Here is a 26,177-nt window from a genome sequence, read left to right as displayed (position 1 = left end):
AGTAACGTACTCCACCGCAATGGTCTCCGTTCCAGACGAGCCCGTAAGGTACCTTTACTTTCAAAGCGTCATGTCAAGGCTCGTCTACAGTTTGCTCATGATCACTTGGAGGACTCTGAGACAGACTGGTTCAAGGTTCTCTGGTCTGATGAGACCAAGATCGAGATCTTTGGTGCCAACCACACACGTGACGTTTGGAGACTGGATGGCATTGCATACGACCCCAAGAATACCATCCCTACAGTCAAGCATGGTGGTGGCAGCATCATGCTGTGGGGCTGTTTCTCAGCCAAGGGGCCTGGCCATCTGGTCCGCATCCATGGGAAGATGGATAGCACGGCCTACCTGGAGATTTTGGCCAAGAACCTCCGCTCCTCCATCAAGGATCTTAAGATGGGTCGTCATTTCATCTTCCAACAAGACAACGACCCAAAGCACACAGCCAAGAAAACCAAGGCCTGGTTCAAGAGGGAAAAAAATCAAGGTGTTGCAGTGGCCTAGTCAGTCTCCTGACCTTAACCCAATTGAAAACTTGTGGAAGGAGCTCAAGATTAAACTCCACATGAGACACCCAAAGAACCTAGATAACTTGGAGAAGATCTGCATGGAGGAGTGGGCCAAGATAACTCCAGAGACCTGTGCCGGCCTGATCAGGTATTATAAAAGACGATTATTAGCTGTAATTGCAAACAAAGGTTATTCCACAAAATATTAAACCTAGGGATTGAATAATAATTGACCCACACTTTTATGTTGAAAATTTATTAAAATTTAACTGAGCAACATAACTTGTTGGTTTATAAGATTTATGCATCTGTTAATAAATCCTGCTCTTGTTTGAAGTTTGCAGGCTCTAACTTATTTGCATCTTATCAAACCTGCTAAATCTGCAGGGGGTTGAATACTACTTGTAGGCACTGTATGGAGCAGCCTGCTGAAGCTGAACCCACACTGGGAGAAATCCTGGCAGCAGTTAACGCTTGCAACACCACACTGGCCACTTTACGTAACCAAATGGGAACTGTCACTCGGGATATAGCCTGTATCAAACATAAGCTGCAGGGGGTGACTACCAGACTGGGGGAGCTGGAAAAACATGTGAGTGCAGTGGAGGATAAATTGTCACCAATGACACGGGAGCTGGGAAAAGCCACGCAAAATATCACAACACTGCTGAACAAGGTGGACGATTTGGAGAACCGCTCCTGTAGAAGTAATCTGCGCCTGGTGGGTGTCCCGGAGAGGGCAGAAGGGAATGACTCCCTGGGTTTTTTTGAAAAATGGCTAATGGACACCTTTGGCAAAGATGATTTATCTCCATTCTTTACTATTGAGAGAGCGCACAGGGTCCCTACACGTGCCCCCCCCGCCAGGAGCACCCACACGTCCTATCTTGCTCAAACTTTTGCATTTTAAAGACAGGGATGCTATTCTGCGCAGATCCAGAGATATTATATTAAGGAGCTTGCTATTAATGGGAGGAAGATCTCTATTTTCCCTGATTTTTCCATGGAGGTACAACATAAAAGGGCGCAATTTATTGAGATTAAACAACGCCTGTGCGGATTACAAGCGCCATACTCCATGATGTATCCTGCTAGACTGCGAATTGCGGTGAATGGAGAAACTCACTTTTTTGATACGGCGGGAGCGGCGCTGTCTTGGCTGGTTATTAATGAGAGGTCCATGAGGAGGAAGGATACTTGAAGATCACCCTTTCTACCGCCAGGTTCTGCTGTTTCTTATTGTCTGAGACGCTATGCTGGTATAATTACTACTGATCATTTCATTTTGGATCCAGGGCGGGAGATGACCGGTTCACTGTGGACACTCGTTACGGGAAAAAGCTGTGGACCCTTCTCCCTGCATGGACTCTGGGCGAGTTTTCTAGCCCTGATTCTCTCTATCTCAGAGAAATGTGCAAGTTACACTTGCGGGGGCGCTGTGCACCGGTGTACAGGGCTCTATTTCCCTCCTTGTTTTTTCGTTTTACTGTTGTATTTTGCAATTAATATGTGGGGTGTGTTGTACCTCAGTCGTGTCGCTCAAGCTAATGCTAACAGGAATTGATGGAGATTGCCTCTCTCCCCCAGTAATGGATTATGTCCTGGTTTATTATTTATTAACCTGCTCTTATGGCGACATCACTTAATATTGTAGCGTGGAATGTTGGGGGGGCTCAGGGATGCGAATAAGAGATGTGCTATATTTACTCATTTGCAAAAGTTTCTCCCGGCTATTCTATGTTTATCTGAGACCCACATGGTAAGAGATAATGTTCATTGGCTGAGGAAGGGATGCATCACACATGAATATCATTCCACATACTCGACCCATGCACGGGGTGTCAGTGTGTTGGTGCACAAATCCATCCCATCTTCATGTACCAAATCAGTGGTTGACCCTGGGGGCAGATTTGTTTGTTTACTTTGCACGCTGTATGGTATACAATTTATTCTGGTTGCGGTATACATCCCTCCACCATACTCAGTCGAACCAGTAAAATGAATCTTGTCTATTTTAGACTCCTTCCCCTCTGCGCCGACTCTTTTGATAGGAGATTTTAACACATATTTACATCCTTATCTAGATAAGCTACATTCGGGGAACATATCAGAGGACGCAGCCTCAACTTCATTTGCTAGAATGCTGACAGAGCTGGGTTTGGTAGACCTTTGGCGTGTCCAAAACCCCACATACAAACAGTTTTCCTGCTACTCTAGCTCCCACCACACTATGTCACGGATAGACCTAGCTATTGGGAACACACTTATGACCTTATATGTACAAACGGTGGCCTATCTTCCTAGAAGCGTATCTGATCACTCACCACTCCATGTTACACTTTCATGGGGAAACCCCCTCACCCTGTCTAGGCCTATCTGGAAACTTAATCACTTCTGGATCCAGCTTATAGGGGGATCTTTGCATGATAATATTTTAGAATATTTCCAACTTAATGAGTGCTCCGCACCATCACATATAGTCTGGGACTCTATGAAAGCCGTGGTGAGGGGCATCTATATCAGAGAAATATGCATACGTAAAAACCAAAACAGACGCTACACCCAAAGTCTGATTCAGGAAGTATCTGTTGCGAAGGCTGCAGTGGTGCTCAACCCAACAGAGGAAACTAAAAACACTCTAGAGAAGGCACAGATATCACTCAGGGAAAATCTCATGTCGGCAGCAAATAAACGTTACTTCCTCAAGCAGAATTATTTCATAGAGGGGGAGGGAGTAGGGCACCTACTAGCCACGGTCATTAGGGCGCAGGAAGGCTCTTCATATATAAATAGGATGAAGACGGAGTCGGGTGATCTTGTAATGGAAAGTGAGGATATAGTGAGGGAGATAAAGAGGTATTATATGCGGCTTTACACATCAGACTGTGACCTTACGGAGACTGAGATTGAGCAATATTTGGATGCTCTCTCTCTCCCCACACTGGCCAACGAAGAAAGCGATTTGTTGGATCGAGACATCCTGTTGGAAGAATTAGAGGAAGCGCTTGGCCAGACGCAAAATGAAAAAGCTCCGGGAACGGATGGCCTGCCTAGCGAGTTTTATAAAATGTATGCACCCTTACTACTACCTAAACTACTTAACGTATTTGAAGAGGCTGAAAGGCAGAGAGTCCTCCCGCCTTCTATGAGGGAAGTTTTAATAGTCTTAATATTAAAACCCGGAAAAGATCCAGAGATCCCAGATTCGTACCACCCAATCTCTCTACTACCAACAGATGTTAAATTACTGGCCAAGGTGCTCGCCAATAGGATGTCCCGAGTCATCTCATCTATTATACAGAATGATCAAACAGGATTTATTCCATGTAGAGCCACATCTATGAATCTTAGAAAATTATACTTAGGGATTCAGCATAGTTCTGAGAAGCCAGGGGAAAGGGCAATTTTGTCCTTAGACGCCGCTAAGGCGTTCGATAGCTTAGAATGGGGGTATTTGTGGGCTGTACTTCGGAAAATGGGTTTTGGACACAGATTTATAAATTGGGTGAAGCTGCTATATGACTCACCGGTGGCAAAGGTTAGGGCTAATGGCAGGGTCTCTGAGTCTTTTCCTCTCGGAAGAGGTACTAGACAGGGGTGCCCGCTCTCGCCCTTGCTATTTGCTTCTGCAGTGGAGCCATTGGCAGTTGCAATATGGAAGTCCAGGTAGATAACGGGATTTAGGTGTGGAGCAGTGGAGCAGAAAATATCATTATATGCTGATGACCTACTTTTATATTTAGACAGGGTACATTCCTCGATTTTGCCGGCAATGGATATCATTCAAGAATTTGGGCGGAGGTCTGGTCTTCGGATTAATTGGTCCAAATCGGCTTTAATGCCGATAGAACCTCTCCCGGTGGATTTCTCGGACTTGCAGATACCGGTTCCTGTGGTCCGAGAGTTTAAGTATCTGGGAGTAACTGTTAGCCCAAATCCGAAGGATTTCCAGGCCCTAAATCTGGAACCCCTGTTGCAGCGGTTCAGAGCAAAGGTACACACCTGGTGTCGCTTGCCGCTCTCAAATATCGGTAGAACCAACTTAATCAAAATGGTAATGATGCCACATTTACTATATCTTATACATAATTCTCCAGTGTGGATACGTAGGGAATTTTTTGCAAAAATTAATACATTATTCCGGGAACTTATCTGGAAGAAAAAACAGGCTAGGATTCGACTGGAAGTGCTACAGCGGGGAAAGGAGGAGGGAGGACTGGCGGTACCAAACCCATATATATACTATATAGCCTCCCAGATGCAACATCTTAGGGGTTGGGGCAAAGAAGGAGCGTATGATAATAGTGGTGATATAGTGAGAGAGGGATTGGTATGGAAATATCCGGGTTGCCAGTTGGATGTGAGACAAAGACAGATAAATGGGGCACGATATCCCACGTTGGCTATGATATTTCGGGTATGGGACAGAGGTAAGTTTCTTTTGAAGGTAAATGGGCCTACAGAGTTCTGGCCACTGTGGCGGAACCAGGATTTGCCAGAAATTAAAAAATTAGTGGGGTTCAGAGGATGGGAAGATAAAGGGATCCATTTAGTGTCACAAGTACTACAAAATAATTTTCTTAAGAGTTTTGAGCAATTGAGATCGGAGTTTCACCTTCCGCATCTCTTCTTTAATCAGTATTTACAGCTGAGGCACGCACTGGAAAGACAGAGGAGGACAAATCTGGTGACAGTGACACATAATCAAACATTACATCATATGCTGCTTACATCTGAGTCCTCTAAAGGCCTTATTTCTGAACTATACAAAAGATTACTACCTGCCCATCTGGAGACATACCCACTGACTGTTAAAAGTAAATGGGAACGGGACGTTGGCCCCCTGATGGAAGACCAGTGGTCCGACATTCTAGAACAGGTCCCTAAACTGGCGGTCTCTGAGTGCCAAAGGCTTTCTCAAATATATCTCATCCACAGGGTATATAAAACTCCCAGCCTATTATTCAGGATGGGACTTAGACCAAATGCACAATGTGTTAGGTATGGACAGGATGATGCCCATTTGATGCATGTTATGTGGGAGTGTGGACACATTGGTGATTTCTGGAAACAAACCCTGGGACTCATAGACCAAATATATCATATCACAATACAGCCGTCACCTCGTTTATGTTTGTTGAGTCTGTGGGAGGGAGGAGTAGACCCGGACTCTCCAACAGCCCTGGGAATAGCACGTATCCTGTATCAAGCAAGGATCAAGCATACCATTGGTTAAATCCTCTACCACCAACGTTATCAGAGCTTAAAAATAAATTAAATAACGTCATTAGATTGGAAAGGGGAGTTTATTTAAAGAGAAAAACACTGAGAAAGTTTTAAAAATCTGACAGCCATGGATGGAGTCGCCGGGTCTCCCCTCTGGGGCACTAGTGCAGGATGCAATGTTGGACCAGTTACTGTTGTGCTTGCAGTGAATGGAACGTTTGGGGAGTAAAAGTTAAAACTAGTGTTTTACGTGGTGGAGTGGACTTTGAGCGGCGCTGTGGGAGGGGCCGGAAGGGTGTGATTGATGATTAAACGGGGAGAGGCAAGCGGGTATGGAAATATGATGCGGAGCGACATGGCTGATGGAGGAGACTTTCCTATTAGACTGAGGTATTATTGCATAATTTAAACTTTTGTTTATCTATGGAGACATGTTGTTTGTAGGCTCAATTTATGATTAATCTGTTTTTATTGATTTTTCACACAGTAAACAACAATATATTAGAGAAAAAGAAAGCAAGATTAGATAGAGAATTTGTGAGAGCTGTCTCTCTCCTGGTCCAACAGTCTTGTATATTCCATTACATATAATAATTGAGATATAAACGTGCTCTTCACATTTGCTTTATATTAACATTTCTCCTTACGTAGCTAATTACAAATTACTACAATTCACTTTTCCTTGCACTTTCGGATGCACTTCACATACCATGTCTTACTTCAAATTATCTCCCTTTTCTGTCTAACGAACAACCATAACTATGCTATTTTCCCATTTTTCGGTCTGAGGGGGATCCTGAGCATAGCCCCCTAATTAACAGATTTTTTCACTTCCGGCCTGGACCAGGGTGGGCCCCTACCAGTGTTATACGTCTGAATAGGGAATAAGCATTACACCTCCGTTGCCGCTTACTGAAGATCCAAGTGGATATGTTTTGCATAGGGATTGTATGAAGTTTGCAATGTAGAAGACAGATTCTTTAGTGTGCTTGGAGAGAGTGCAAGATGAGAAAAGTTAGGGGAGAAAGATATCGGAGATGAAAGCTTAGGAGAGAGAGGAAGAGAAGGGAGAAATATACTGAGAAATGAGAAGAAAGAAAAGAGAAAAAAAGAAAAAAACAAAACAAAAAAAAAACGGGGGGGGAAGAGGGGATGTGTAATTTTGGGGGGGGATTGTAAGATGAAGGGAGGGTTAGGGGGAAGGAAGGGATTGGGGATAGAGGAGGGGGGTAATGGGGTTAGGGGTATTTATGCCACACCGGCCCCCGGGTCCACCCCTCTACTGAGCCAGTAACCTCGAGAAGTCATGGGTTTCCTTAAACATAATCCAGGGCCGCCAAGTCCAGGTGTGGGTATCAGTAGTGCCATTTGCTATTGCAGATAATTCTTCCATCAGGGCTATGTGTGAGAACTCCTTAAACTACTCCCCAACAGGTGGCGTCTCCGTCCTCCGCCAGTATCTGGGGATTACTGATCTAGCTGCAATCAGGCAAAACCTGAGGAGATCTCTTTTTTGTGCCCCAATGGGGCCTGGCAACATGGAGAGGATCGCCACCTGAGTGGTAGGTCTGACCTGGGTTCCTGTGATCCTTGTGTAAGCCCCGAATAGCGCGTCCCAGAAGGGTTTGATTTTTTCACAGTCCCACCATATGTGGGACATTGTCCCTTTTTCGGTTCTGCAGCGCCAGCACCCTTCTGGGGCCGAAGGGAAAAGTTTATGAATTTTGGTTAGGCAGAGGTACCACCGAGCCAGAATCTTGTAATTCCTTTCCTGAGCGAACCCCACCACTGACATTTTGTGTGTAAAGAGGAAGGCTTTTTGCTTGTCCTCCTTCGAGAACTTGGTACCCAGTTCCTTTTCCCATGCCTGAACATAGTCCGGGTCCGGGTGGTTAGGCCGTCCGTTAAGGTGTTTATATATCACTGAGATCAGGTGGGGGGGGGGGGGCGGTGAATTCCCTAGAAACAAGACCTCAAACGGTGTGGGTGACACCGGAAGAGGGCGTTGTCCCTCTACACCCCACTTCCCCAAAAAGGACCGCAGCTGACCATACTGCAACCAAGAGAGTTTCATGGGAGGGTCTTTTTCCTCCAACTGTTCCCGTGTGGGGAAGTGTGTGTCCTGTAATAAGTGAACCACCCGGAGGTCCGAGTTTGGATACCATCATAGAAACCTCTCCCCCCCATCGCTGGAGGGAACTCCGGGTTGTTGAATATGGGGGTTAATGAGCTAGGGGTCTTAGTCAGTCCGCTGTTTTCTCTCAGTCTATCCCATAACGTCAGCGTCGCCTTCACCAATACCCCCTCGGGTTCAATGTGTAACTTATCTCTCTGTCCCACTCATGAAAGGTTCTTCAGGGGTATCGGGGTGCAACCTTGCTCCAGCTCTACCCACTGTTTTGCGTCCGCTTGGAAGTGCCAATCAAATAATCTGACCAATACCGATGCTTGATGATAAAGTTGTAGATTTGGTAATCCCGCCCCCCCCCAGTCCTGTTTGTGTCTGGTGAGGGTTAAGTACTTTATTCTGGGTTTTGCTTGTTTCCATATGAATTTTATAAGGGCGGTTTTCATGGACTTGAAAAAGCTTGTTGAAGGGTTTATGGGGACAGCCTGGAATACATATAAGAATCTTGGGAGAATGTCCATTTTAAAGGTGTTAATCCTTCCGAACCAGGTTAGAGGTTTTTTATTATATGAATTAAAGTCCCTAATGGTCTTATCTAGTAGAGTTTGATAGTTTAATGTGTATAGTTTATTTAGATCGGTAGGTATCTGAATTCCCAGATACTTTATTGAGTGTGTTTGCCACCTGAATGGAAAATTGTTTTGGGATCTCTGGACTTCTGATGCCGGCAATGAGATGTTTAGGGCTTCTGTTTTTTTGTAGTTGACTTTGAAGTTGCTAAGACTTCCGTAACGTTCAAATTCCTTCAGGAGTGAGGGGAAGGATATATGGGGCTCTGAAATATATAGCAATAAGTCATCTGCATAAAGGGCTGTTTTATATTGTCTCCCATCCAAGCTCAGACATCGCACACTGGGGTTCTTCCTGATAGCCATTGCCAAATGCTCCATAACAATGGCGTAGATTAATGGGAATAACGGGCATCCCTGTCTAGTAGCATTATGGATCCGGAAAGGAGTTGAGAGGGAGCCGTTTGCTTTGATCCGTGCTGTAGGGCCAGTATAAAGGGCCATTATTTTAGCTAGAAAACCTCCCCTCAGGCCAATCTGTTTAAGGGCTGCCTCCATAAAACCCCAGTGTACGCGGTCAAAAGCCTTTTCGGCATCGATTGACAACAGGCCCACTCCCCTCGGGCACGCCCCTGCCCTGGCGATTAGCGATATGGTCTTGCACACGTTGTCCCTCGCCTCGCGTCCCTGTAGGAATCCCACCTGGTCCGAATGTATTATGTCTGGGAGTATCGGTGTCAGTCTACTGGCTAATAACTTCGCAAAGATTTTGATGTCTACATTAATCAGCGAGATTGGGCGATAATTTGATACCATCATGGGGTCTTTCTCTGGTTTGGTATTACAACTACATGGGCCTCTAGTGATTGAGGGGCGAACCCATTGGAATATGTGACTGAGTTTAACACCTTGGTCATGAAGGGTGTGAGCCTGTCTCTAAAGGTCTTAAAGAATAGAGGGAAGAACCCGTCCGGTCCAGGGCTCTGTCCGCTGGGTGTATTATTGATGTCTTCCTCTACCTCCGCCTCTATGAATTGTTCATCAAGCTGTGCTGCAACTTCGTCCCCTATTACCGGGAGGGCTGTGTCTGTCATGTATTCGTCTACCCGCCTCTGAAATTCCTGGGGATCCATGTCCGAGAATTTTCCTTTGATATTGTATAAATTGGAGTAAAATGTTTTCATAATGTCTAGGATTTCTACCGGGTTGTGTTCCTCTGTCCCATTTGGGTGCTTTAATCGGGGGATATATTGAGTCTGTGTACGGGAATGAAGAAGGCGCGACATCGGGCGACCACATTTATCCGAGTAGTTGTATAGGGTCTTTTTGAATTGATTTTTGAATCTGAGGTAACTTAAATTTAAAATGACTTTCAGGTCATCTCTACATTTAGTGAGTTCTATCAATGTTTCTGAGGCTGGTATGCTCTTGTGTTGAGTTTCTAGTACTTGAATTTTGGCCAGGAGTTCTGTCACCCTAGCCTCTTTTACCTTTTTGATGCGCGCTCCCTGTTTTATAAAGGTGCCTCTCAGGACACACTTCAGTGCCTCCCACTTAATGGGATACGGTGTATCGTCCGAAGTGTGTACTGAGAGGAATGAGTCAATTGAGTCCCCAATGTCCGCCACGCACATAGGGTCCCGGAGCAAAGTGTCATTAAGTCTCCAACTCCATGTTTGCTCATGTCTATCCGGGGGGGACAGTTTCAGAAAGATTGGTGTGTGGTCTGACCACACAAAGTTGCCTATGGAGGTGCTAGGTCTCCATTTGAGAGCATGGTGGCTTATTAAGAAAAAGTCAATCCTACTATAGGAGTTGTGGGGGTTTGAGAAGAATGTGTAGTCTTTTCCCTGGGGATTCATTATCCTCCAGATGTCCACCAGATGTAGTCTATGTATTTCTTTTTTCAGTGCCCTCAATGATCCCTCCGGGACAGCACTCCTTCCCGATGTGGTATCCATCCCTGGGTTCAGTGTCAGATTAAAGTCCCCTCCTATCACCACCACCCCCTCCCCAAACCCAGACAAGGTCTTCAGGAAAGAAACGCACGCCTTTGCTTGATTCTGACTCGGTGAGTACCATCCCGCAATTGTATAAAGAGTTGAGTTGATTGTGATGTTTATCAGAATGAATCTGCCATTGGGGTCTGTGATTGAATCAACTACCGAGTGACCCAAATTTTTATGGATCGCTATGGAAACCCCCCTTGAACGCGATTCCGAGTAAGAGCTGTGGTGCCGTTCAGTGTAGTACCTATCCTTAATATTAGGAACATGACCCATTTTAAAATGTGTTTCCTCCAGTATCAGTACCTGAATCTTTTGTTTATGCATGCCATAGAGAACCTGTGATCTGTGATCTCTTCTGTGGGGTATTAAATCCCCAGATGTTAATGGATCCGAAGTTCAGAGATGTCATACTCTCCGATCCTTTTCGTGCCCAGATGGTGTAGCGCCTGTGTGTCTATAGTCTTGTGTTGGTGGCTGGGGGGTGCGGGGAGGGAGGGAGGAGGGGCAGGTAGAAAAAGAACAAAAACAAACAAAGGGGGAGAGAGGGGGGGGAAGAAGAACAAGAGAAGAGTTGTTAGAGAAGTAATAGAAGAAAAAGGTCAGGAAGTGTGTAAGTAAACTAGGAGAGTATAGTGTTTAGAAAGAAATTAGTAGGGCGCCCTCTATTCGAGGGGTACCCCTAGAGTCAAAGGGAATAAGGAAAGAAGTTTTCCTACAGTACCACGTCCCTCGGGGTAGTACCTCCTATTTGGGTAGCGAGCTTTCCACCGAGGAGATCTTCCCCCAGACCGACAGAACCACAATCTGAAACTCAAAATATATCAACAGTTAACACCCGATCATTAGATCCATATTATCATATATATCAAAGATTTTTCCTGCTGTATGGCCGAACCCCCTGCATAAAGAGGTGATTGCTCTTCGCTTTTCCTCCTCCCCCCTCCCTCTTCCTTCGAGTGGCAATCGACTGCTCTCTAAGTGGCGGGCATATCTGCCCCCATAAAAGTCTTTTCTTCTTTTGGTCATGCCGCTTGCCACTACCCCTCGATCCCCTCCTCCAGCTAGTCAGTTTGATCGTCTGCCTCCGGGAGGCTGTTAGGGCCAGATGGACGGGCAGACCCGGGAGGTGGATCCACTGGGCCGAACTCCCCGATGAGGGAAAGGAGTCCGGTAGCCGGAGCACTTTAGGTAGCAGAACAGTCCGTGCACTGGAAGACAATGGAGAAGTCCCTGGGACCACGAGGTCACTGATGGTGGTCCGGGTGACGGAGCTCAGGTTCGGAAGCCGTGATGATGTCAGGCGGGGTCCGGAACCGTTGGAGCGAGATGACGGGTCACCGCAGGGAACCGAGATGGTGCGGACTGTCAGGATGGCAGATGGGCAGCGTTCGGGGTTCGAGACACAGCAGGACCGGATGGCGATGCAGGATCGGCTCTAGAAGACAGAGAGGTAAGTATCTCACAGAACACAAGGAGACCTGACTCCTAGCTTGGGAAAACACGAAGAACAGGCCCCGCTCCCTTGGACATTAACCCCCTATATACCCTGTACCTGTGTGCATCATTTCCTGTTCGTGGACACTGGCCCTTTAAGAAAGGGTCAGTGACCGCGCGCGCGCCCTAATGCGCATGCGTGCGGCCCGGGTGCCAGAAGCCAACACAGGAAGCTGAGAGGAGGACGCAGCAGAGCCGGCCATGGACTGGGAAGCCGACGGGCGCCGGGAGCGGGGACCAGGGGGCCTGGGAAGCGCTGGGACTGGAGGCTGGAGAGCGGGGAGCATGGCAGGTGAGCCGGGGAGCGGAGCAGAGGACCCGGGGAACGGAGCAAAGGACCCGGGGAGCGTGACAGTACCCCCCCCCCACGCCCCCCTCCCCGCAACCGGGACAGGAAGGCACGGATCAGAGGAGTGCCCACGTTCTCCCTGGGCTCCCAGGACCTATCCTCAGGACCATACCCTTCCCAGTCCACCAGGAAGAACTGTCGGCCTCGTACGGTCTTCATGGCCACGATATCCCTTACCGCATAGATGTCGTCCTCAGCAATAGGGGGAGGAGCCGGACTGGCGGCAGCGGAGAAGGGACCAAGGACAACCGGCTTGAGCAGAGAGACGTGGAAGGAGTTGGGTATCCTCATCGTGGCCGGGAGCTGCAGTTTGTAGGAGACCTCATTGATCTTGCCGAGGACTTTAAACGGTCCGATGTAGCGAGGACCCAGCTTGTAGGATGGTATCTTCAGTCGGATGTACTTGGAAGCAAGCCAGACGAGATCTCCCGGAGAGAAACACGGAGGATCCAGACGTCTCTTGTCCGCGTGTCTCTTCATCCGCAGGGATGCACGTGCAGGGGACGCCTTAACTGAGTCCCAAATGGTAGCAAAGTCACGGAGCACTGCATCAGCAGCAGGGATGTCCGAGGAAGAGGATACCGGCAATGGGACAGACGGCTGAAGTCCGTAGACGACATGGAAGGGAGAACTGGAGGAGGACTCACTGACGTGGTGATTATGGGAGAATTCAGCCCAAGGAAGAAGCGTGGACCAATCGTCATGATGGGCGTTGACGTAGTGACGTAAGAAAGAGGTCAATATCTGATTGACCCGTTCCACTTGGCCGTTCGACTGAGGATGGTAGGCCGAAGAAAAGTCCAAAGTCACTCCCAGATGTTTACAGAGAGCCCTCCAGAAGCGGGAGGTGAACTGAGTTCCTCTATCGGACACGATGTGTGATGGAAAGCCATGCAAGCGGAAGATGTGATGTATATAAGCGTCCGCGAGTTCCTGGGCAGAGGGCAGTCCAGCCATAGGAACGAAATGGGCCATTTTAGATAACCGATCCACCACGACCCATATGACTGTGTGTCCGGAGGACAATGGCAAGTCCGTAATAAAGTCCATCGCTATGTGTTGCCAGGGAACTGAGGGTATGGGCAGAGGCAGAAGACGGCCATATGGCAGGTGTTTGGGAGTCTTGTTCCTGGCACAGGAGGAGCAGGCAGAGACAAAAGAGGCGACGTCCGTGCGAAGGGATGGCCACCAGTAATGACGCACAATCGCAGTCCATGTTTTCTTCTGACCTGCATGACCGGCTGTTTTCGAGGCATGGCCCCAGTGTAACACTTTTTGCCTGTCAGTCTCAGAGACATAGGTCTTCCCAGGCGGTATCTGGGCCAGGGTGACAGGAGCCACTGGAATAATCTTACTTGGACAGATGATGGGTTGAGATGTCTCTTCCTCCTGCTCCATGGGCATGAAAGACCTAGACAAGGCATCAGCGCGTACATTCTTGTTCGCGGGTCGGAAATGAAGCTGGAAGTCGAACCGGGCAAAGAACAAGGACCACCTGGCTTGCCGTGGGTTCAGTCGCTGAGCAGTCCGCAGGTATTCCAGGTTTTTGTGGTCCGTGTAAATAATGACGGGGTACGCTGCTCCTTCCAGAAGATAGCGCCATTCTTCCAGAGCCAGTTTGACCGCCAATAGCTCTCGGTCACCGATGGTGTAATTGCGTTCAGGCGCGGAGAAGCTCTTGGAGAAGAAATTGCAAGTCACCATCTTCCCGGAGGAGGACTTCTGCATGAGTACTGCTCCGGCTCCCGAGGAGGAGGCATCCACCTCCAAGGTGAACTGGCGGTTTAACTCTGGACGGTGGAGTACAGGAGAGGAGGCAAAGGCTCGCTTTAGAGAGCCAAACGCGGCGTCGGCCGCAGGTGACCAGTCCTTTGGATTAGCCCCCTTCTTGGTCAAGGCGGAGAGAGGAGCAGTCAGAGCCGAGAAGTGAGGAATGAACTGGCGGTAATAGTTGGCGAATCCCAGAAAGCGCTGGATTGCCTTCAGTCCAGAAAGGGGAGGCCAGTTGAGAACGGAAGAGACCTTCTTTGGATCCATCTGCAGTCCGGTGTCGGTGATGAGGTACCCCAGGAAGGGGAGAGAAGACTGTTCGAAGACACACTTCTCGTACTTGGCGTACAGACGATTCTCTCTCAGTCTTTGTAGGACCAGTTGCACGTTCTCTCGGTGGGTCTGGAGGTCCGGAGAGAAGACAAGGATGTCATCCAGATATACCACCACACAAACGTAGAGAAGGTCCCGGAACACATCGTTCACTAATTCTTGGAAGACTGCTGGTGCGTTACACAGGCCGAAGGGCATCACGCAGTATTCATAATGCCCATCGCGAGTGTTGAACGCGGTCTTCCATTCATCCCCTGAGCGGATACGGACCAGGTTGTAGGCACCCCGAAGATCCAACTTGGTGAACACATGAGCTCCTCTGAGCCGATCAAACAATTCGGGGATGAGCGGCAGGGGGTACTTGTTCTTTACGGTGATTAGGTTCAATCCCCGGTAGTCTATACATGGGCGTAGGTCGCCCTCTTTCTTCTTTACGAAGAAGAAGCCTGCTCCAGCAGGAGAGGAGGATCTCCGAATGAATCCCTTAGCCAGGCTCTCTGTGATGTACGTAGACATGGCTCTTGTTTCGGCTGGTGACAGTGGATATATCCGTCCTCGAGGTGGTGTAGTTCCTGGGAGCAGGTCAATGGCACAATCGTAAGGACGATGTGGCGGAAGTACTTCGGACTCCTTCTTATCAAAGACGTCCACGAAGGACCAATAGGCTGAAGGCAGTCCCGGTAGGGACTCGGGAACCGGAGGTCGCCGGATAGGTTGTATGGTCTTCAGACACTTCTCATGGCAAGAAGACCCCCATCGAGTGATATCGCCAGTGCCCCAGCTGACTGAAGGCTCGTGTGTCCGCAACCAGGGAAGGCCCAGCAGGATTTGATGTGACATATGTGGGAGGACGTAGAGAGCGATGTTCTCGGTGTGCAGAGCACCGATACGCAGTTCAAGCGGCTTGGTGATCCAGGAGATGGTGTCAGAGAGGGGTCTCCCATCCACAGAGGCAATCAAAAGAGGTTTGGCGAGTGGAGTAACAGGCACCTGGTACTTGTCCACCGTGGCCTGCTGGATGAAATTGCCTGCTGCCCCAGAATCGAGGTACGCCTCAGCCGTAAACCGCGTCTCTCCCGTTGTCACTTGCACAGTCCATGTAACCGGGTCTGAGAGAGTCCCAGCACCTAGGGTGGCCTCTCCTACCAACCCTAGGCTTTGGAGTTTCCCGGCCTCTCAGGACAGGCGCGTAGCAGGTGTGTGCTTTCTCCGCAGTAGAAGCAGAGACCCTTGGCGAGCCGCTCTGCTCGACGTTGTTCCGACTGTCGCACACGGTCGATCTGCATGGGCTCATGGACGGAGACGCCTGAGGCCGTTGACTGGAGTACGGCGGGCTTCTGTGGAGGAGAGGAATGCCGTACCGGACGTCTCTCACGGGACACCTCTTTGGACCGCTCCTGGAAGCGTATGTCCACTCGAGTCGCTAGGGTAATCAGGGCGTCCAGGGTGGACGGTACGTCACGTCCAGCCAGCTCATCCTTGATTCGACCCGAGAGTCCTTCCCAGAAGGCGGCGGTTAGGGCCTCGTTATTCCACCCGAGTTCTGAAGCCAAGGTGCGGAAACGGATGGCGTATTGACCCACCGTCAGAGTTCCCTGACGTAACCGGAGAAGAGATGAAGCAGACGCGGAGGCACGTCCGGGTTCGTCAAAGGTGCTGCGAAAGGCCTGTAGGAAGTCCTGGAGGTTCTTGGTCATAGGGTCCTCCTTCTCCCACAAGGGGTTCATCCACGCCAGTGCCTCGCCCTCTAGGTGAGACATGATGAAGGCGACCTTGGCTTGGTCGGAGGCAAACAAATGTGGCAGCTGCGTGAAATGGAGGGAGCATTGGTTTATAAACCCCCTGCAGGTCTTGGGATCTCCGGCGTACCGGGGTGGTGAGGCCAAACGCAGTCTGGAAGCATCCGAGGAGGCTGCCACGGGAGCGGGGGCCGTGGATTGACTAGTGGAGGCCCGGGACGCTGAAGATGTGACCGAGGCTTGTAGCATATTCAAGCGGGCGTCCACGGAAGTCATAAAGTTCAGCATGCGGGTCTGGACTTCACGCTGGCGTTGGAGTTCCTCATGCAAGGCCGCTGGTGCTTCGGCGGGATCCAGGGCCTGTTCTTAATGTTAGGGCCAGATGGACGGGCAGACCCGGGAGGTGGATCCACTGGGCCGAACTCCCCGATGAGGGAAAGGAGTCCGGTAGCCGGAGCACTTTAGGTAGCAGAACAGTCCGTGCACTGGAAGACAATGGAGAAGTCCCTGGGACCACGAGGTCACTGATGGTGGTCCGGGTGACGGAGCTCAGGTTCGGAAGCCGTGATGATGTCAGGCGGGGTCCGGAACCGTTGGAGCGAGATGACGGGTCACCGCAGGGAACCGAGATGGTGCGGACTGTCAGGATGGCAGATGGGCAGCGTTCGGGGTTCGAGACACAGCAGGACCGGATGGCGATGCAGGATCGGCTCTAGAAGACAGAGAGGTAAGTATCTCACAGAACACAAGGAGACCTGACTCCTAGCTTGGGAAAACACGAAGAACAGGCCCCGCTCCCTTGGACATTAACCCCCTATATACCCTGTACCTGTGTGCATCATTTCCTGTTCGTGGACACTGGCCCTTTAAGAAAGGGTCAGTGACCGCGCGCGCGCCCTAATGCGCATGCGCGCGGCCCGGGTGCCAGAAGCCAACACAGGAAGCTGAGAGGAGGGCGCAGCAGAGCCGGCCATGGACTGGGAAGCCGACGGGCGCCGGGAGCGGGGACCAGGGGGCCTGGGAAGCGCTGGGACTGGAGGCTGGAGAGCGGGGAGCGTGGCAGGTGAGCCGGGGAGCGGAGCAGAGGACCCGGGGAACGGAGCAAAGGACCCGGGGAGCGTGACAGAGGCATATGGGGAGTGTCCTTATGTCAAAACATGTTATCAACTTGAATAGCGGGGACTTCTCAGCTCACATCACTAAGCTCAGTTAATATCTCCCCTTCTTCTGGGGTCCTGTCTTCTCTGGGGTAGTGGGAGTGCAGGATGTGGGGGTCTCTCTCCCAGGAGACTCGAGGGTAGCTGGGGCCAGTCCCTGACCTCCACCGGCGGCAATCGTAAGGCATCAGTAAAGGCGTTGATTCCTCTGGGGTGGCTGAGGGTGTGCACTCTCCCTTCATGGCGGACCCTTAGACGGAATGGGAATCCCCATGTCTATGGCATATTGTGTCACCGGAGAGCCTCCAGTAGGGGTCTCAGTGCCTTCCTTTTTTGTAAAGTACATCTTGAGAGGTCTGGAAGGATCTGGAGTTGCTTGTCTTGATGACGGATGGTTCCAGAGACACGGGCCCGCGCCATGATGGCGTCTTTAAGCTGGTAGCGATGAACTCTACAGATCACATCTCTGGGGTACTCTGGGTCCATTGATTTGGGTCCCAAGGCCCTGTGGACTCTATCTAGCTCGAGGTTGGTATCCAGGGGGACCTGCAGGAGTGAGTTAAATATATGGCATGTTGTTTTGTCCAGCTCACTCGGCTCATTCATCACTCAGTCTCTGGGAGGCCCCGTATTCTTATGTTATTTCGCCTCCCTCTATTTTCTGCGTCATCCATTTGGTCAGCCAGGTAATGCAGTTGGTAAGAATGGATTGACAGGTAAGAGGAGTGGGTGTTCTGTATCTGTGTCATAGATGTTGTAGTTGCCTCCACGGTGGTCACTCTCTCCCTCACATGCTGTATATCATCTTTCAGGGCCACCAATTCAGCTTTATATGCATTTTCTTATCGAGCAACATAGTGCTCCATTTCCTCCCTTGATGGCATATTTTTAATTCTACTACTTAATTCCCGTAGATCTGTGAGGGCTGCCATTCTCACAGCCCTAGTGCCATCATTCCCCAGCTGCATCATCTTGTCTTGGATTCCCTGTGGGGAGTAAGCGTCTCCCTGAGGGGGGCCCGTTTGGTGATGGTGGGTTTCATCTCCAAGTTCATGGGGTCCCTTCTCCTGATTCCAGGTTATTTGTGTAACTTCTGAGGCTGGGGTTGCCCCTATGTACTTTGGGCCGGTGGTCTGGGGGTCTCTCATCAGGTCAGGTGTGGGGGGTGGCGTCTGTTCCTGCCTTTCTATGCCTCCCCATTCCTGCGATTCATGACCAGGTCTGCCAGCCCCTTGTATCGCATTGGCATTAAGCTGTGTCCCCTGCTCTGGAGGCCCTCGCTGTGACAGAGCCTGAGCGCCGCTTGATGTACTATTTAAACTGGGGGATCCTCCCTCCCCCTCTGACCGTGGTGTGAGGCCTGGCGCGTCTCTGTCCCACGACGCGGCACCATCTTGGCCTCGTGGTGTGGGTCCCGGTCCCCCCCATCTCCTCTGACCTGTGCCTGGATCTCTGCCCGTCCATCTCCTCCCGATTCCGCTACTCCACCGCTGTCTCTTGCTGGTCCGAGCGCAGCTGTCAGCGGTTGCTTTTCCTCTTTCCTGCTGCCTGCCTGCGCCGCCATCTTGGGTCCGGATCCACGCTGATCTGCAGGGCCCGCTCCTGACATGAAGCGGGAGATGTCCTGTGATAGGGGCTCCGCTGCTCTTGCCGTGCTGGTAGGCGCTCCCTTCTTTCTTTTTGCGCCCATGGGTGTTGGTCTGGGTGCTGTGGTGCTCTGGTATCTGCGTTTCTGTCGGCCCGGGCTGGGAGCTTAGTAGACGCACGTCTCTACTCCTCCATAGCCAGGCCACGCCCCCCCCTGTAGGCTCAATTTATATAACTGATCTAAGAATCCTTTTTTCTTTTTTTTTTTTTTTATATACAGAGGAAGAACCTGATTTATAGACAACATATGTTTTTTCAATGTACGCTTTTACTAGTTATATAAGATGCAATATATTTTCTCTGTATTGATTCTTAGTTGTTTAATAAAAAAGATCTGATTTAAAAAAACAAAAAGATCTCCAAAACTTGAAACATCCCAAGGAGCACTGTGCAAGTGATCATATTGAAATGGAAGGAGTATCATACCACTGCAAATCTACCAAGACCCGGACATCCCTCACAATTTTTATCACAAACAAGGAGAAGACTGATCAGAGATGCAGCCAAGAGGCCCATGATCACTCTGGATGAACTGCAGAGATCTACAGCTGAGCTGGGAGAGTCTGTCCATAGGGCACAAATCTGGCCTTTATGAAAGAGTGGCAAGAAGAAAGCCATTTCTCAAAAATAAAAAGTGTTGTTTACAGTTTGCCACAAGCCACCTGTGAGACACACCCAACATGTGGAAGAAGGTGCTCTGGTCAGATGAGACCAAAATCGAACTTTTTGGGCACAATGCCAAACGATATGTTTGGTGTAAAAGCAATACAGCTCATCACCCTGAACACACCATCCCCACTGTCAAAAATGGTGGTGGCAGTATCATGGTTTTGGCTTGCTTTTCTTCAGTAGGGACAGGGAAGATAGTTAAAATTGATAGGAAGATGGATGGAGCCAAATACAGGACCATTCTTGAAGAAAACATGTTGGAGTCTGCAAAAGACCTGAGACTGGGATGGATATTTGTCTTCCAACAAGACAATGATCCCAAACAAAGCTAAATCCACAATGGAATGGTTCACAAATAAACGTATCCAGGTGTTAAGGGGCCTTTACACACTGAGACTTTGCTGCACAGCGGGAAACAAAGGACCAAAGAATGGGACTCCTGAACGATTTGTAGCGATCAGCAACTTCACAGCAGGGGCCAGGTCGCTGATGTGTTTCACACACTGCAATGTCGCTGGGGAGGTCGCTATAACGTCACAAAACCGGTGACGTTACAGCGATGTCGTATGCGATGTTGCAGTGTGTAAAGCCACCTTTAGAATGGTCAAGTCAAGTCAAGACCTGAATCCAATCGAGAATCTGTGGAAAGAGCTGAAAACTGCTGTTCACAAACGCTCTCCATCCAAGATCACTGAGCTCAAGCTATTTGCAAAGGAAGAATGGGCAAGAGTTTCAGTCTCTCGATGTGCAAAACTGATAGAGACATACCCCAAGCGACTTGCAGCTGTAGTTGCAGCAAAAGGTGGCGCTACAAAGTATTAACTTAAAGGGGACGAATAATATTGCACGCCCCACTTTTCAGTTTTTTATTTATAACAACAGTTTAAAATAAGCAATAAATATTGTACACCTTCGCGATTGTGTCCCACTTGTTGCTGATTCTTCACCATTAAATAAAATGTTTTACCTTTATGTTTGAAGCCTGAAATATGGGAAAAGGTTCACAAATTCAAGGGGGCCGAATAGTTTCGCAAGGCACTGTATATATATATATATATATATATACATGTACACACATACATACAGTATATATATATATTATTTATATATATATATATATATATATATATAAATATATATATATTATATTCATATCTGTATACACATTATATCTCCATAACAACTGTATTCATACCTATATTGCACTGTGTAGTATAAAGCCACTACAGCCCCAGCCATAAATCACATATAACCATCAAAGGGTATTGTGACGCCCTGGGCAAGCCAGGGGTCACAGGTAATGACATCACCACACCCTACACCCCGGTTAGGTACACCTAAGCTAGACCAGAAATCCTTGTTGCCTTCCCCAGGGGCTGATGTCCACACCAGGGGGTGGAGCCAGGCGGTTGGTCTCCACCCACCAAGGAGTTCACAGTCCTGGAGGAGGGAAAACTGGCAAATTAGTTGTGGAGGTTGAAGTATTAGGAGGAAAAGTAGTAAAAGAGGAGCCTGAAGTTAGTCCGGGTGTGTGCCCCGGACTGAGACAGCAAGGTTAGCAGACGGCGGTGACCGTCTGCAGGAGTGGCCTATCGGAGTTGCCGTGAGGACCGTGGACGGGTGGTGGCCCGGCGGTACCGGACCGGTACACAAGGAGAAGCCAGCACCATTGGCAGGGGCCTTTCGGATCCCGGCAAGGCTAGGAGTCACCGTGAATTTGCCAAATTCGTCAGTGAAGAGGACCCCCGGGTCTCCAAACAACTAAGTCCCGATTGAAGGCAACAGTCCAACCGTATGAGAGAGACACCGCCACCACCAAGGCACCAGTTTCTCAGGGCCAGCGCCTGCGGGCAAAGAGGGGCCCCCCCGGCCCATATCCAAGTCAGGGAGCGGGTTACCGGTGGGAACCCATCGCAACCAACAGAAGTACTAGGTGCAGGGAAAGAGACAGTCACCGTTAACTACCGGGGAAAAGCAACAGCAGCCGTCCGTGAGAACCGTCTTTCCAGCCGTGTGTTTTACCGAGAACTGTGTCAACGTCTCAGGCTGAGTGAGTACCACCGTGCCGTACGGCATAGCGCTTCCCCCGCGACCCTGCACCTCACCAGGCCCCGCACCCGGCCTGCCATCCATCCCTACCCCATCACCGGGCCCCGGGACAATCAACCCCCTACCCACGGAGGGGAGAAATAACAACAAAGCTGCTCCCTGTCACCGCTCCCGGGATCCCCATACAGAGCAGCGGTGGTGTCCACACAATCACCACAACCGTGGGTGGCGTCATGGACAATAAATCCCCAAAACCAAACCCCTTTTCACTCACGAGCGAGGAGCGCCGCTCGAGTCCCCGGGATCCGGTCCATCGCTTGAGCCACCGAGCAGCAGAGGCCGCAGCAGCAGCGGCAGCCGGACCCGAGCAGTGGGAGAGCGCAGCGTCCCCTCCTCCGCCCGCGACAGTATGACTCCACAAGATAAAAAAAAAGAACATCTGTATGATAACTAAAGCGGGCTTTACACGAAACGACATCGCTAACGAGATGTCATTGGGGTCACTGAATTCGTGCCGCACATCCGGCCTCGTTAGCGACGTCGTTGCGTGTGACACGTACGAGCGACTGCTAACGATCAAAAAATACTCACCTTATCGTTGATCGTTGTCCAGTCGTTGTAATCCCGATTATCGTTGCAGTTGCAGGTACGATGTTGTTCATCGTTCCTGCAGCAGCACACATCGCTATGTGTGACACCGTTGGAACGAGGAACATCACCGTACCTGCGGCCGCCCGCAATGAGGAAGGAAGAAGGTGGGCAGGATGTTCGGCCCACTCATCTCCGACCCTCCGCTTCTATTGGGTGGCTGCTTAGTGACGCAGCAGTGACGCCGAACGAACCGGCCACAGCGATGTCTCTAAGCAGGTGAGTACGTGTTCGGGTGTAAGCGATGTCGCTGTGTGTAAAGCCCGCTTAAGTATTCACCTATATGTAGTAAATAGATAATTGAGTGATAAATACTACTGTAAAGGCACACATGATCAATAAATAATATTCGTATATTTGTGGTCATATAATAGAATTAAGATCAATAAATCTAAGGTGCAGGAATGCAGGCTAAAATTTTTTTATACCCATGTATTAATACAAAAATATATGTAAATAATGTAATACTTAGAATATATACAAAACATTATTAATTAACCCCTTCAGCCCCTGGGCATTTTGTGTTTTCCCGTTTTGTTTTTACCTCTCTTTCTTCCGAGAGCCGTAACTTTTTTATTTTATGTCAATCTTGCCATAAGAGGGCTTGTTTTTTGCGGGACGTGTTGTACTTTTAAATGAAACCATAAATTTTACCATATAGTATACTGGAAAACGGCAAAAAAATTCCAAGTTCGGAAAAATTGCAAAAAAAGTGTGATCGCACAATAGTTTTCGGGATATTTTATTCACCGTGTTCAGTATATGGTAAAATTGATGTGTCATTGTGATGCCTGAGGTCAGTGCGAGTTTGTAGACACCAAACATGAATAGGTTTACTTGTATTTAAGGGGTTAAAAAAATTCACAAGCTTGTCCAAAAAAAGTGGCGCACGTTTTGCGCCATTTTCCAAAACCCGTATCGTTCTCATTTTTCGGGATCTGAGGATTAGTGATGGCTTACTTTTTGCGTCTCGAGCTGACGTTTTTAACGGTACCATTTTTGTGCGGATGCTACGTTTTGATCGCCTGTTATTGCATTTTGCACAAAATTTGCAGTGACCAAAAAACGTAATTTTGACGTTTGGAATTTTTTTGCCGCTACGCCGTTTACTGATCATATTAATTGATTTTATATTTTGATAGATTGGGCATTTCTGAACGCGGCGATACCAAATATGTGTATATTTTTTATTTTTTTAACCCTTTAATTTTCAATGGGGTAAAAGGGGGGTAATTTGAACTTTTATGTTTTTTTTAATTTTTTAAAACTTTTTTCTTACCTTTTTTTTTATTTTACAATTTACCCTAGGGGGCCATAGCGATCAGCAATCCGATCGCTCTGCCCTATCTGCAGATCACAGCTACAGAGCTGAGAACTGCAGATTTGGTGCTTTAGGCGTGAGAACTAAGAAGTCGGCAGCCACATCGGGATTGTTTGGTATACGTATAAGAGTCTGGGGAGTAGGTCCATTTTAATGGAGTTGATCCTACTGAACCAGGATAAAGAGAGACTTCTCCATTTCTCCAGGTCCCTTTCCACTGTTGTCAATAATCTTGCATGGTTTAGGTTAGTTTAGAGGGGTCTGAGGGTATCTTAACGCCTAAGAGAAAACCACTAAGACAGTACCTCTATAAAAATATAACTTTATTGATAAAATTAAAAAACGACACCATGTGTCTTGAGTAACATATAGGACATGAACAATGTGCTCGTGAAAGATTAGATGAAAAACAGGATGGTGTAAGGGAAAATAACGATAGATCGATAGCTAGATAAGGCTTAGAGGGGACTAAATAAAATCCTCCACTTACCCTTCCTGTCAACGGAGGGTATCATACTTTTTAGGGTACCCCCCGCTCCGGGTGGCTGGCCCTCACTGTCCCTGTTATTCACTGGCCTATGCCCACCACCAAGATACCAGGTGCAACTAGTGAAACGAACAAAGACACAGACAATTACATAAATTGATTAGATAGAATGGTTCCTAGACTGGACCAGGATTTCCAGTCACAAGAGCAAAATGGAGTGGTTAGGACCGAGCCGGTGGTTCCACCAGGTATGTCGGAACCCCCAGCTCTCCCGACGCATTTCTCCCCTCCTAACTGGATAGCAAAACGTTCATCAGGGGTATTTTGCAAGGACACCTGAAATCAAGACAAAAGGATGTCGTTCAATATAGAAATTTCAATACCGATGCCTAGCTTTGCCTCTTGTACAAATATAACTTACTTAGAACATAGTTCCTAGGGCTGTTTACTGAATAGAGTAACATGTGCTGTGTAAATCCTCTGTGATACCCGAGGAGACGATTGTATCTCTCTACACAAAATTAGAGACAAAAGGAGAGAATGGCCTCCATCAGATGCTACACGGTCCCTACCGGAATAGATAGCCGGAAGGACACATCATGAGCCTATACCTTATCCAAGCCAACGGGTACAGCACAGTTAGATGGGACTGATCTCTTCACATATGTGGGAGATATATAGGACACCTTTGGGGAAATAAAGAGAAACCATATCTCAATATCCCAATACCAGTAGGAGTGTTCCTAAGGAAAACAAAAGGGATAATTCATAGCTGCCCTCTGGCAGTTTCACTACCTGGCCTATATCTTATCCAATTAGAGAGGTACAGCACAACGGTATGGATGATACCTTAGCACCTGTAGGATGAATGCAGGATAACTGTAGGGAAAACAGAGACCCCATCTTAATATCCCAATGAAGGGAAACATGCCTAGAGGGAAGGAGGTACTTTACAGCTGCCTTCTAGTGGCTAACTCAATAGGGGACGGTCTAAGGGTGTTGTGGGGTTAATAACCCACCACGAGGCCTCTAATACATCCATAGATGGAGCCCATTGATAATAGATATATTGGTCGCCCCTCCTTGTGTGCAGAGAAAACTTTGAGATGTACCTACAGAAACAAGAAGATTCAAGGAGGCTCCCCTTACTGCTTGTTGCATTAAATGTTGTGATATAACATCAATCTCGACAGGCAGCCCTGTAAAGGAAAAGCACAAGGATGGCGAATGGTAGGTAACCTGCAAAAAAGAAGCATGGGGCAAGATTCCATAGCAATTGTGTACCTGCAAAAAACTGACAGAGAAGAGGAGACCTTCTCAGAAAAACCTCTCAGTCTTGGGACAAGTGCGTCCTAATAGACGTTGTCAGCACCTAAATGAAAAAAAGATCATGGTGCAAAAGAGCCGGTGTCATGAAACCAAATAGAAAACAACGCAGGTACATACCAGGGGCCGTTTTGGCAGGTCACTCAATCTGCAGAGACACAAGGGTCCCGACTCCGAGCGCTTACGCACATCTAGATACGCAGAGAATAAGGATCCAAGGTCCACGTGCTGAGGGGGGCTGCGTCCGGGGGTATTCCTGTATCCTGTGTGCATTGATCTGTACCATCAATGTATTTAAAAGGCCCGCGTCCGGAAATGAAGAAAGCAGGTCACGCCCCCCTTGGCGTCCTGTCTTCAAAGAGACAGGTAAGGAAGCCAATCAATCGGGGGAAATCCCGTGTCACATGACCAGAGCTGAGGTATCACGGTGGATATAAGGCCGCAACCGGAAGTGACGTTACGTCAGGGGCAGCAGGTACGGGTGCTCAAGAGTAGAGGAGAGCCAAGTGCCAATCAACCAAGTAGGCGGAGCAAACCCCGCGTCCGGGGCAACCGCTGCTATGCGCTCGCCCACGGGGACAAAATGTCATTTGACCGGAACACATATAGAGATCTAACACAGCAGATATAACCCCGCAGCCAGAACTGGCTTTACATTGAGGGCGGCCAGACAAGGACCTTACTAGCAAGGCAAAGCCACATGCTGATCATAGGATGGGCGGAACCATATCCCAGGCAACCCGCCACGCC

General features: G+C 48.8%; 1 protein-coding gene across 1 annotated transcript in view; it reads right to left on the bottom strand.

The window, feature by feature from the left end:
- LOC142312908 (uncharacterized) overlaps nt 1-26,177 on the bottom strand; it is a 171,318-nt gene that overhangs the window by 47,528 nt on the left and 97,613 nt on the right. Inside the window, 3 exon segments of the mRNA XM_075351895.1 lie at nt 9,449-9,782; nt 24,253-24,437; nt 24,713-24,787. Coding sequence (XP_075208010.1) covers nt 9,449-9,782; nt 24,253-24,437; nt 24,713-24,787 — 594 coding nt within the window.

Source organism: Anomaloglossus baeobatrachus, chromosome 5 (assembly GCF_048569485.1).
Source record: "Anomaloglossus baeobatrachus isolate aAnoBae1 chromosome 5, aAnoBae1.hap1, whole genome shotgun sequence".
Taxonomy (NCBI): Eukaryota; Metazoa; Chordata; class Amphibia; order Anura; family Aromobatidae; genus Anomaloglossus; species Anomaloglossus baeobatrachus.
This window is presented reverse-complemented; position numbering and strand designations above follow the sequence as displayed.